The sequence below is a fragment of the Amblyraja radiata genome, chromosome 14 (genome assembly GCF_010909765.2).
Source record: "Amblyraja radiata isolate CabotCenter1 chromosome 14, sAmbRad1.1.pri, whole genome shotgun sequence".
Taxonomy (NCBI): domain Eukaryota; kingdom Metazoa; phylum Chordata; class Chondrichthyes; order Rajiformes; family Rajidae; genus Amblyraja; species Amblyraja radiata.
This window is the reverse complement of record NC_045969.1, coordinates 12,205,961-12,219,002: the sequence shown is the minus strand read 5'-3', so window position 1 is coordinate 12,219,002 and position 13,042 is coordinate 12,205,961. Positions and strand designations below refer to the sequence as shown.

General features: G+C 39.4%; 1 protein-coding gene across 1 annotated transcript; it reads right to left on the bottom strand.

Annotated features, from left to right (window-relative positions):
* Nucleotides 1-5,944: 5,944 nt before the first annotated feature.
* On the bottom strand, nt 5,945-12,253 carry atg101 (autophagy related 101). Its single transcript, XM_033032536.1, has 2 exons — nt 11,792-12,253; nt 5,945-8,655 (listed from the first exon to the last, which is right to left on the bottom strand). The coding sequence occupies exons 1-2, from the start codon at nt 12,041-12,043 to the stop codon at nt 8,251-8,253; spliced, it is 657 nt and encodes a 218-aa protein (XP_032888427.1). The 5' UTR covers nt 12,044-12,253; the 3' UTR covers nt 5,945-8,250.
* Between the last annotated feature and the right edge of the window lie 789 nt (nt 12,254-13,042).

Genomic DNA, 13,042 nt, shown 5'->3' with positions numbered 1-13,042 from the left:
CACCAGCTTTTTGTTCTCACCTAGAAAACAGCTAACAATGGTCTGTTTCCTTTATCATTGTTACTTTTTTGCATATCTTTCATTCAATTGTTCTATATCTCTCGTTTTCCTTTCCCGTCACTTTCAGTTTGAAGGGTCTCGACCCATTAACGTCTCCCATTCCTTCTCTCTAGAGATACTGCCTGTTCCACTGATTTACTCCAGCATTTTGTGACTATCTCTGGTTTAAACCATATCTGCCATTCCTTCCTACACCATTGCCATGCTTGTTCTATCCGGGTTTTAGTAATGCTTAGGATGATGCACCCAAAACTATTTCACAGTATAGAATACTGGGGATTCTTTTGGGCAAGCTAAGTTTTGTATTTCTAGATTATACGTAATAACGTATAACATCTATATTTGTTCATTTCTGTACGACATTACAGCTTTAAGTATAACTCTTCTTTGGAAATGTGAATGTATTCAAGTTGACAGGGTACTGCAGATGCTGGAATGTGAAGCAAAACACAACTGCTGGAGGAATTCAGTGGGTCAGACAGCATCCCTGGAGGCAAAAGTTGTTTAGCTCTTTCACAACTTGTTTATTACCCAACATTTGCGATGCCACACATAAACATGTATATATAACAACAGACAATAGGTGCAGGAATAGGCCAATCGGCCCTTCGAGCCAGCACCGCCATTCAATGTGATCATGGCTGATCATCCACAATCAGTACCCTGTTCCTGCCTTCGCCCCATATCCCCTGACTCAGCTATCTTTAAGAGCTCCCTCCTTTGGACTTTATGGACAAATTTCCTTTCTGAACATTTCACTCTCTTAGTGGATCGAACTGAAAATAATTGGATTATGGATGGAAGGGGGGCATGATAAAGTGTGTCTCGACATGGCATTGAGATAAATTTGAACTTTTTTCCCCACCTTTTCAAGGCCTGCAATGAAAAGTATATCAGCCAGGTTCCTACGTGAAAATTAGGTTAGTCTTAACCCAATCCTTAGTTTTATGCAGTGTCCGTACCTATTATCTGTAAATTTGCACTCAAGAAAATTGCCGTACTGGTGTTATGACATATTACAATGTACTATGACCCAATAGATGGCACTAAATTCGCTGTAACTGAGGTATGAGTGCTTAGTGCTGAAACTGACTGCTTGCGAATTTCTTTGTGAACACATTTGACAAACAGTGGAATGACTTTCAATAATTAAACTTGACTGATTCATTGCAAATAGATGGGTGATTAATAACCAAGTGCCTGAAAATAGGCATCACAGAGAGTACAATACAGGTTTAATATACAGTTTTAATTTCCAGAAAATTAATGAATGTATTGCAGCATTTGTACTTTACTATGTTCTTTATGAAATTATACTGTTTGTGCGGTAACAATGTTATTGTTAATTTTGGGACCTATAGTACTTAAGATTTTTTAATAGATATTTTTCAGAATTACTATTGTAAGTACAACATTTTAGATTTAGATTTCATTATTGCGCAGTGATTTGTTTATTTTTATGATTAATGTTTATCTTTCAAATAACCATGATAGCTTAATTTTATTTTTCTGAAGAAGTCGTTGGATTTTAATTTTCCCTGTTAGGAAAGGGTTAAATGTGTTCTTTAAATGATTTGTGTTGAAAGCAGATCATTGAGAAAGATGCTGTTATTTATGCAGTTCTATTACAACAGGGTGAAAGTGTAAGATAGGAGAATCTGGAGCTGTTTGTCGGTTTTATTGATGTTCCTCTCAAAGCAGCTTAATATTGTCTTGGACATAAGGATGTTTCTCAAATCTTGAAACCCATTCTCAAGACAATTGCCAAGTTTCCAATGTTGTGAAGTCTCTGTTTGTGAATTTGTCCACACACTTCTAGCCTAATCTAAACAGGACATATTTTTCAAATGAGTTTATTTTTCCATCTTCATGTGTGGTAGTAATTGACATTTTCAATGAAATTATTAGGTGCAGAGCAAAGTTTTGAATTTGCCCAGCGATCGCATCTACAAATACATGATCTATCTGTGCTACATGTCACATGTTTATGTGTTATAGCAACCCCAAGGTAACTGATATTGAAGTCCTAAGCAATAGCATTGCAACATATTCTTGTCAGTATAGGTTTAAATTTTCTTAACTGGGATGTAACAAAATCAACTAGCTTAGCTAATTGCCTTTCCAATAAATAACACAGAGAGTTTTGTGTCTTTTTTCTTATCTGAAAACACCCAATTCTGAAGCAATGGTTATGCCATTTTCTCCATTTGCATTCATTTTCCAATTGTTGAGAAGTGTAAGGTCAGAAACTAAACGCATTTATTGAAGTATTTACTAGATAGCCTGCATGACAGAAAAAACCCTTATATGTGTACATTTGATTTGAATCGAAGTAAACGCAAGCTAATATACAAAACTATGTAAAGAGAGGATGTTAAAGAAGAAACAAATGTCTCATTGTGATTTTTATTTTACTTTGATCCTGCACCATATCTGGAGATTGGGCAGTTGCCAAGTTTGTCAGTGTCATTGCTTGTAAACATAAACAAGGCTAGCTCATGGTCAGGTGCCTTTTGAGTTTCTCTTCACATTCTTTCTGCTGCATTACATGGAGACATCTGGTTTTCAGCAAATATTTGGTTAACTCATTTCCTTCCTGAACTCTATTCATTCCCATGTCCATTTTTAAAAAGTTATGTATAGATTTTCCAAGTTAGCACTACCTACTACTTAACTACAAATAATTGATGTAAATGATGAAATGTTGATTATGCACATCTTCAGACAGGAATTGGTATATGTAGTGAGGATTGGTCGAGAATGTGCGTTGAAGCTGCTAATTATGCTCCTGTGTAGAGGCACAGGGCATTTTTATTATAACTGCAGTTTGTTGATTTGTGTTTTAGTTCATATTTTCACATTTTTAATAAAGTTACGGTTGTACTTGAAGAGCATTGACGTTTAAGGGCAGCTGTAGCCCTCTTTCCTCTTTGAACACTAAACATTTTAAAATCAAAACTAAAATTCATCTTTGAATTAGGTGGATTTTGGGATCCTGGACTTTCATTCCTTACAAAATTGAAGGATATATTCTCATCAGGCATAAAACTATTTAAAAAAAAAAAAAAATTGTTTGTGGTTATTTGTTTAAAATGTTAATATTTTAATTCTGTACTCTAAAGAGTGTTCTACTGCAACCTGGAAGGGAACAATTATGGTGGGAGTAAATCACTGTTCAGAACTGAAATTATTCAGAAGGGATTTATAAGTTATCGGTTACCTAACAGGTTATAAACTTTACAAAAAGTTTTTGATATGTATAAACATGGAAATATGGATTAAAAAAATTAATTGGAAATTATGGCAATGCACAGCATGATAGTCAACATCTGGCAGAGTAAGATAGATTGATGTTACAGGTGGACCCTTCATTAGATCATAATTTCATACTGTTCTACCTCCTGTAATTCTAGGAGTTTGTATAAATGCAATTTGGTGGCAAATGCAAGGAATGTTAGCATGGTCATAGACTTGATCATTTTTTTCAGGGGGCTGAGTATTTAGTTTGCTGAGTGCATTTCATCTGTTTTTGCTTCTGTGTATTGTATGCGTATGCAAGCGACATTGCAGGTTCAGTGAATATTGGCATCCACATATACTATTCACAAGGACTTTAGAGCAGCCACTGTAAGACTAAGAATTTACACCAGGTTTCTAAACTCCTGATTCAAACCAAGTTAAAGATCTGATAGAAATCATCCATCCTCTTGGAATCATTACTGTTTTGAACATGTTGCCGATTTTATTTAGCCTTTGCTCAGATAGACACAAAATGCTGGAGTAACTCGGGACAGGAAGGCATCTCTGGAGAGACGGAATGGGTGATGTTTCGGGTTGACACCCTTCCACCAGTGATCTGATCTGATCATTGCACTCAGGCTGGGTGAGACAAGTCAACCACATTTCTTCTTCTTTAGCACTGTTTGGGGATAATCATCGTACATCAATTTAAAATCACTAAAGAAGATTGACCATATGGGCAAGGCTGCTGTGAAATTTGGAGGCAAATTTTCAAGAGTGAGGGGAATAAATAAAGAAAGAGCTCTGTTGTTATAGATTCCTGACAATAAAGAAAATATACTTTAAACATTCTTGTTGCAGAATATCCTTTGTTAAATCCATTTGCAGTCAATATTTTACCAGGCTTTTATTGGTGAATTTATTACTTTTTTAAATATAACTAGATTGAGAAGATTTTTTGCATGTCAAATTGTATTTACAATAATTGCATTACATGCCAGTGTCTATTTGCAAAATGTACTGTTGGAATATACTACTGATCATGTAGAATGTATTTTAAACTTGAGGTCACTTTGATCTGTGTTACCTTGCTCTCTCAAAACATGTTGACTTCATTTAAAGTAAACTTGTTTGAACCCTTTCATAAATATTAGTGATGGTATTGTTTTACTTTATAAATTTATATATTAATGAGGTCAACCCAAGGGTACTTGCGAAGTCTGACAAAGTATGTAAAAGAGTCTGATATTTAGTTTTATTGGTCTATTTAGGCATGGTGTAAAACTGTACAAAGCTCAAAGTCTGTTAGTTTGATTGGACATTTTTTCCAGTTTGTCCTGGATTCATTCGTCCTGGATGTGAAAGTTTATACATTTAAATTGAAGTTGTTTTTTTTTTAATTGGTAAATGAGGTGTGGTTATTATGAAGCACTATTTTCAAAACGATTGTACATTGTCATGCAGTAGTTGGCTCACACAGACACCAAAGATTAACCAATAGCTTTAGGCTTTGACTGTTCTGCTCTCGAATTAACCACTTAACTTCAATGTCTTTTGTGTAATACATTTATAACAAGATGGTAATAAATGAATTGTTTCCTTACTTAATAGGTTTTGATTTATTGTAATCTCATGCACTTTGCTTTTAAAGAGGAAATTTTAAAGATCAGGTTTTTGTAAGATTCCCATGATGTGATGCACTGCGTTAGTTTTCTCAATCAGCTATGTCTCCTCCCTCCATTAAAATAATCACAATCAGAGTAAATCTATCAAGTTTCTTTTGCAGTCGGTGTGAGGAGTGCCATTCTAAAACCATTTTCCTTTTCCCCCATTATCTATTGTAATGTATACATATTTAACCTCAAGTGTTATTCTGGTTCACCATTTGTTCTGAACAATCCCACAGTGAAGTTCCCCTTAGCTATTTCTTTAAGCTCATGTATGTTTTTGGTGTAACATAGCCAGATATCTAGTACCTCCAGAGCACAGCTATGGCCATTTATCATTTGGTCCCAGATTGAGGTGATCAATGTATAATTCCTTGATGATGGAAAATGAAGCCAGCTCTGATGCCATTCCCTCCTTGTTCTCAAAGAGGTTTGCTGATATAGTTTTGCAAAGCCTCGTTCTTAAGTAATAGCCACCAATATGTGGATTTGGAGGTTGCCTGGTTATCCAGCAAATATTTAGTATGAAACGGGAAGAGAAAAAGCTCAAATAAAACAAAACTTTGTGCATCTACGCAATCTATTCCTCTCATGATTTTGTTCATCTCCATAAGATCACCCCTCATCCTCCTGCGATCCAAGGCATAGAGACCCAGCCTACTCAAACTATCCCTATAGCTCACACCCTCTAATCCTGGCAACTTTCTCCGACCTAACAATGATCTATTCTACATTTTCCTTGAACTTCATCTCTTTGTCTCACTTTCACACCTTACCCTTCCTTATCTCTGTGTCTCCCTCTCCCCTGACACTCAGTCTGAAGGGTCTCAACTCATAACATCACCCATTCCTTCTCTCCAGAGATGCTGCTGTCCCGCTGAGTTACTCCAGTATTTTGTGCCTATAAACGGTCTTATCTATTTGGTACACAACTGATGTTTTGAGTTTCCACAAAAGAAAAATTACATATTCTTAAATACTCGGAAATATCTTTAATGACCAAATTTGAGTAACTCCTATTAGAGTTAGTATTATTGCTGTGCTATACAAATCCTGGTTATACATCTCAAATAGCGTGTCCTTTCTACTTAACAATGTGCCACCTGAAGGCTGGCATCACATTAAAAGTAAAATCATACAGTTAACATAGTTTGTCTCATGCACATGTCTGCATTGGTGAAATTGTTCACTTCTGCAAGAAGAATTTATCTTTATTTGTTAAAAATTGCAATTCAGGCATACATTCCCATTCTGCTCCCACCTTTTCCTTCATTTCATCTCTGAAGGCACTGACACATTCTGGTGTTATTATGATTCAATAACATCTGCATGCTCACACAAGAGCCAATAAGCTTTTCTGGTTATTTAAACAAGGCATCACAGCAGCCTGCTCATCAACAATCCCCTGCTGTGCAGTAACAGTTGCGAGGATAACGTTTAAAGGTGGAGCTTTTTTACTCCTCTGTGCCCATTAGCCCAACAGTAGCACGCTTAGTTGCAAAGCAGTTGAAATCAGCTGTTGAAGTCAACATAGGCTAGCTCATAACCAAAGGTGGGCAATTTATATCTGAGTATAGCCTGCAGTTGTGTTGGAAAAGTCAGAATTGGAGGATATGTACAAGAATATTCACTCGTCTCCAAGGTTTGACAACTTCCCACATCAGCTCCAACGAGACATTAAACTGTTGGTTTTATCAAGAGATGTGGAGATCAAAGTTTAATGGTATGCAAGTTAATAGCTGGTCACTCTCAGTTTATTGATGGTTTCCATTGCCTATGGCACCCCCATGTTTGCAAACTGCCTAGTGATGAACTAGTGACTACACTTGGGTTAGAGGTAGCAGAGGTATCTTTGGAGTCAATGTGGCTTAAAGATGACGTGCTTGCCAATAGAAATACCAACTTCTCCAAATACAGTAATGTAAAGTCTAAGGATCTCAGACATCAACCAACCTACCTCGTTAGTTGGGCATGGTGGACTAGATGTTAACTGGATCTCCATTTAACTGAGGGGAAGAGGGCCTATCTCTGTATCAGTGACTTTCCATTGTATGGACTGGTCAGTGTCAACTAGGTGTGCTCCAGCAGTTCTTCCCAAAAATGCTGAGCCCAAAATATTATCGTCATTGATGAAGACCATATCTCTGGACTAGTGAATGGGTACTGCCTAAACCAAGCAAGGAGAAAATCAGTTTATCGACGGCTCCAAGCTTCGATGCACTCTGAAACCCGAGTATGATTAAAAAATGAGCTTGTTTTCATTGATGATCATAGTAAGGTAGGTTTTTCCAACTATTCTCAGCACCGAGTCATTTAATAAGTACATTATCTGTATATAATGCAAAATAAGTTTGAACTTAACACAGGACAAGCACAAAGCCTTCCAGAGAATAACATGGAGAGTGACTGAACCGTCCCACCAAAAACAGGTCCAATCATCAGTGGTGTTGATTATGGTTTAGCATTCTCTCTCCGAATTCCACCTTCCCCACATCCCTTCCCCCAATTTTGTTTGCGCGAGATTAAATGTGTGCAAACTATTGCTGCAGAGACAAATGGCAATAGACCCGTGTACTGTCAACACAGCTGAGCCAATGGACCCACCATCCTGCATCATTTAACCACCCAAGTAAATAAATAATCCAAATGGATTTTCTGTTTATTCATTTTTATCATAGAAGATTATACCATAAGAAAATTAAAACATTATTTCTGAACTCAACTTCAGAATACCACATCCTGACTTTTACTTTAAATACAATTATGATTTCTATCTTTTCCTTGCTGCTGCTCCTCCTATCTCCCCGTTACATTTTCTCCATGAGGTGAAAAGTAATGCCAGGGGATAGTTTCATAGTTGCCAGAAGACGCCGCTTAATGGCTATCTAGTGAATGAATAGGCTACTTTCTCTGTATGGCAATGCAGAAATCGCTGACCATTTCCGTGTCTATATACAATATCCTTTCCAGAGAAGGGGAAAATCTCAATGGTTAACAGTCTCAATAGTGGATGCGTCTCCTTTCCAGAGCCGTTTCCGGTAACTTAAAACATTTTTCCGACCATCTTTGATCATTTAATAAAATAAATATATATATAAACCACCTTTCTGCTGGGCCTCGAAAACATGAAATTTTGCACGGTATTGCACACTGTGGCTCATTTTAAAATGGACAGACAACCCCAAGTTGTCTCAAGGAAATAAAACACCAGAAGCTGACGGCTAGGGGGAAGGACGTCAATTAAAAACTGCGACAGGATTTTTCTTGATGATTTCTTGCCAGGTTATAAAGCCAGGGTATCTTTGATTAACCTCCTCATGGTGGTACTGACAGATGTTCCCAGAGAATCAGTGATCTGGTAGGTAATTTTGTACAGGTAGGGTTGTACGTCTCTCAGACTTGTGTCAAAGACATTGTCCACCTCCGACTGCGTGGGCATTTTGGGCAAGTACTCGTGTCTGTTCATCACCTCGATGATGTTGATGATCTTCTCACCCAGCTTCTCACCCACCTTCTCCCTGCAGATCTGCCGCTCCTGCTCATTGGCCAAGTTCACCACATTGAGTTTGAAGGCCCACATCTCCCATGGGATACACTCATCGGAGAACGGCCACCGTGACTTCTTCTTCTGGTAGAATTCCAGGGAAATCTGACCGCTCCCATCACTGCCAGAGTTGCGAAGAGCATCCTAGAGTCAAAGGGAAAAAAAATATTGCACAAGTAAGAATGTTGGTAGGTTTCATCATCCAAAGAATATCAACAAATCCCAATTATCAGAAACAAGGAACTGCAGATGCTGGTTAATACACAAAAGAACAAAATGAGCTGGAGTAACTCAGCAGGTCAGGCAGCATCTCAGGAGAACATGCATGGGCGACATTTTAGGTTGAGACAGAAAAATACCCTTCTTCAGCCAAATCCCGAAACATCATTATCCATGTTCTCCAGAGAAGTTGCGTGACTTACTGAGTTACTCCAGCAGTTTGTGTCCTTTGGCAAATCCCAATTATTTGTTTGAAATCTTATTGCACAACATCCCAAATTCAAGAAACCAGATGCTGGTTACACGTTGTGTCTTTTTGTTTTAAAACCCAAATTCAATGTTTAGGTTAATTCCAAACCACATTAGCATAGCTTATCCCAAATTTGATTACTCTTGTGTTCCGAATTTCCATCCAAATCTTAGGAGTTTCACCATTTGATGTGACAGAGGGTATGGAAAGAAATCATCTCGAGATCATTCTCCCAATTAGCAATGGTATGCAATTAATAGCAACAAAATTAACAGCATGAATGTACAGAGGGATCTTGGGGGTCCATGCCCATACCTCCCCGAGAGTGGAAACATAAGTAGATCGAGTGGTAAATAAGGCATATGGTATGCTTCGTTGTTCAGGACATTGAGTATAAGAGTCAGGAAGTCAAGATGCTGCTTTATAGGATTTTAATTAGGCTGCATTTGGAGTATTGCACACAGTCCTGGTCACCCCATTTATCATCATCGGCAGTCACTCGGAACGAGTATGACTGTCCATTACTTGTGGGTCTGCAGATCTCTGTAGAGGCCGATACAGGAAGGATGAGGAGGATTGGAGAGGTTGTGGAAGATGTTTACCAGAATACTGACTGGCTTAGAAGGTATTAGCTAAAAGGAGAGGTTGGACAGACTTGGATAGTTTTCAATGGGTGTCAGAGATTGAGAGGAGACCTGATAGAAGTATGAAGAATTATGAGAGGCAGAGTTAAGGTAGACAGCCCGGGCCATTGTCTCAGGGTGGAAATGTTAATGAATACAAGAGGGCACAACTAAGGAGCAAAGTTAAATGGAGGTGTACAGGACAATAGTTGTTTTTATATAAGACGGTGGTGGGTGCCTGGAATGCACCGCCAGGGATGGTGGGTGGAGTCAGATGATAGTGGAGTTTAAGAGGCTTGAATTGAATTGAATTTATTTGTGATTCAAAAAAAATGTGATCATTACCATACAGTCACAACAAAAAGCAAACAAAACACACAATTACATAAACTTAACCATCCATCACAATGACTCTCCTCCAGGCACATCCTCACTGTGATGGAAGGTAAAAAAAATCTTATCCCTTCCTTGCTTCTACTCCCACGGTCAGGCAGTCAAACCGCTGCATCGAGGTGACCACTTTCAGATATGCAATTTGGTATGCAGGCCATGGAGGGATATGAAACATGTGCAGGCAGGAGATTTAAGTTTATCTTGGCCATCATGTTCAACTGAGATTGTAGACCGAAGGGCCATACTGTGCTGTACTGTCCTATGTTCTATGAAATGATTCATTAGGATATGTGCACAATTATTGTTTTAGGTTAACAGAATCAGACCGCCTCTCCTCTGACTTTACTCTCTGTAAGGTTTGGATTTATTCATTGTTTTTCAAGGCTACGGTTATCCCCTCGTGCTTTATGGCCAATAAGGTACTTTTTGAGTTAACATTTTAAAGTAGAAAAGGCAGCAGGCAGCCCATTCACACACAATAAAGTTCCATGAGCAGTAATGTTGCAGTGATCATCAGACTAGTTTTTTGGTGTTATTTTGATTGAAAGATAAATACAGGCAGGGAAACCAGGAATATACCCCTCAAAACCCATTTGTTCCCCTCAAAACCAAAGTTTGTTGTGGGGTGGCTTATATCCATTTCAAGGAGGCCGATGTAACATTTTGTTCAAAAGAAAGGGCACCTCTAACAGTGCAACATTCTGCCCAGTACTGCTTGGACTTTACTGGCTTCCCAATTGTAATCATGTATTATCTTTCCACTGACTGGATAGCACTGTGCCTCGGTACACGTGACAATAAACTAAACTCACTAGGGCACCTCCCGAAGAAAGTAAACAGGCACTTGGATGCTTAATTGTAAACAACGCCTGTGAAACCAAGCCTATTTGTGGAGTACTTTGCTTTTACCGCGCATGAGCGGAAAGCACAAGGAAATGAATTGGCAAATGACATTTAATGCAAGTTACTGACACGGCTCCTTGTTCCATTCTTGTTGAGGCAGATAAACACCAGTCTGCACCTGACATTCCACTATTAAAAGGGTAACAAAAGGGACCAACCAATATGTCCCATTCTAACTAGGGACCGCTTTAAAGGGGAGTAACTAATACTTCCTATTCACCCCGTTTTGAAATTACTTTAGAAGACGCAAAGTGTTGGAGTAACTCAGCGGGCCAGGCAGCATTCTGGAAAACACGGGAATCGGGTCGGGACCCTTCCTCGGATTGATTAGGGGGAGGGGGGGACAAACCTGAAGGATGGCAGGCCAAAGTCTGGCCTCCTCTGAAATTACTTTAACTGGCTTTGTATCAATCTTAAATGGTGCCATTCTTGTATCCGATTCAAAGGGTCATGTGTTATGGTTCGTAATAGACTGAGATGAACATAATCTGGATGGATACCACAATCTAATGGGGCCGGAAGTGCTATCTTTCGGAAGAAACATTCAAATCCCTTACTCTTGCTCCAGCGGCACTTTAACGTTCATGTCGTCCACTGGCCCGAGGGAACCTCGGGGTTTTAACTTGTAGTTCACTGCCTAATAATACACTGAATTGAGATCTTAGATTCGCAGTGTTGTGCTTTTTTTCTCTTTAAGTGGGACCGGAACCATGTGTGGTAATGATAGGCCTTCCGTGCGTTATGAAAAGAATGCCGCCTGTTACAAACAATCGAATTACTTTGATTTAAACAAGTACAACAACAAACCGTAAATTGATAGCGAAGCCGTGTTTATATCCCCACCCCCCCCCTCCACTTTTCATATTTTAAAAAAAGCCAAGTCGAAGCACACCTTAAACTCGCCTACGGACCGGCGCAACGTGCGGTCCAGCTCGTCCGACGATACCCTCACGTAGGTGCAATCGACGAAATCGCAGTCGACATCTTCGGTGCCCACGGTGCCGATTGAGTAGGTGCCTTCCTTCTTGTAGTGAAATTTCCCCGAGCTCCTGTGCAGAAGTACGGTGTGGAGGACAGCCAGCACCGTCTCCTCGATTTGCCTGGCTTCCACCGTCAGCTCCAGGGTCTGAGATCTACAGTTCATTCTCGCACCGGCCAGCCAAGGTCTCCGTCCTTCACCAGGTTGCAATTGCTGGTAATGACACGGGTGGAATCCCGGGGCAACAATGTAACCATTTAACAATGGATTAGAACGCGGTCAGTTTCCGCTACATTGTAAACATTCGACTCGGTGACGTCACCGCGGGCGGGGCGGGAGCAGTGAATGGGCAGTGAACTACAGCATCCCGACTAGGACAAAAATATGAATGCGAAACGTCTACGGATTTGCGTCGTCGTCGCCCCCCCGAGCATTTATGGACAACCGCCTCAGCCAATGTGCTGCTAGTAAGGCGAGGCCTGTGACGACGTAAACCAAAGATATCGTAAACTGTAATCCGTAATAAACAAAGCAAAATATACTGGGAATATTCAGCAGGGCAGGGCCATATCTCAGAACACTATGGAGCAAAAGAGTTGAAACAAGGAACTACACATGCTGGTTTACCAAGGACAGACAAATTCATGTTCATAAATTGAATTAGGTCACTTGGCCCATCAAGTCTACAACGCCATTCAATCATGGCTGATCTATTTTTCTCTCTCAATCCCATTCTCCTGTCTTCGCTACATAACCCCTGACACCAGTACTAATCAAATGATGAAGCAACTCAGTGGGCCAGGCAGCATCGCTGGAGAACAAGGATAGGACTCGCTGAGTTACTCCAACATTTTGTGTTCTTCCTGAGCAATGGGAGTAGTTCTTAATAAAGAAAAGTGAGACAGATTGTGCATCTTTGTGAACACAGGGTTATTTTTGATGCACTAGAACAAAGTATGCAAAATTACTTTCAATAACTGAGTCAACCACAAACAATTGTTTTTTATATATAGGCAACACCTTGGTTTATGACAGGGCTCCCAATCCTGAGAACGGCCTCATAACCTAAACAGAATGTAGGTTGTATATGCAGCAGTCCAGCAATATATTTAAACAATAAATGTGATTCTCTCACCTATTCAAATTTCTCTGCAAAATGCAATG

Bases quoted from the DNA above. Each gene is read 5' to 3' on its own strand.
- atg101 (XM_033032536.1), bottom strand. From the start codon at position 12,043: ATGAACTGTAGATCTCAGACCCTGGAGCTGACGGTGGAAGCCAGGCAA. The intron at 8,656-11,791 runs GTGTGCTTCGAC...CTTTGACTCTAG, and splicing joins GGTCCGTAGGCGAGTTTAAG to GATGCTCTTCGCAACTCTGG.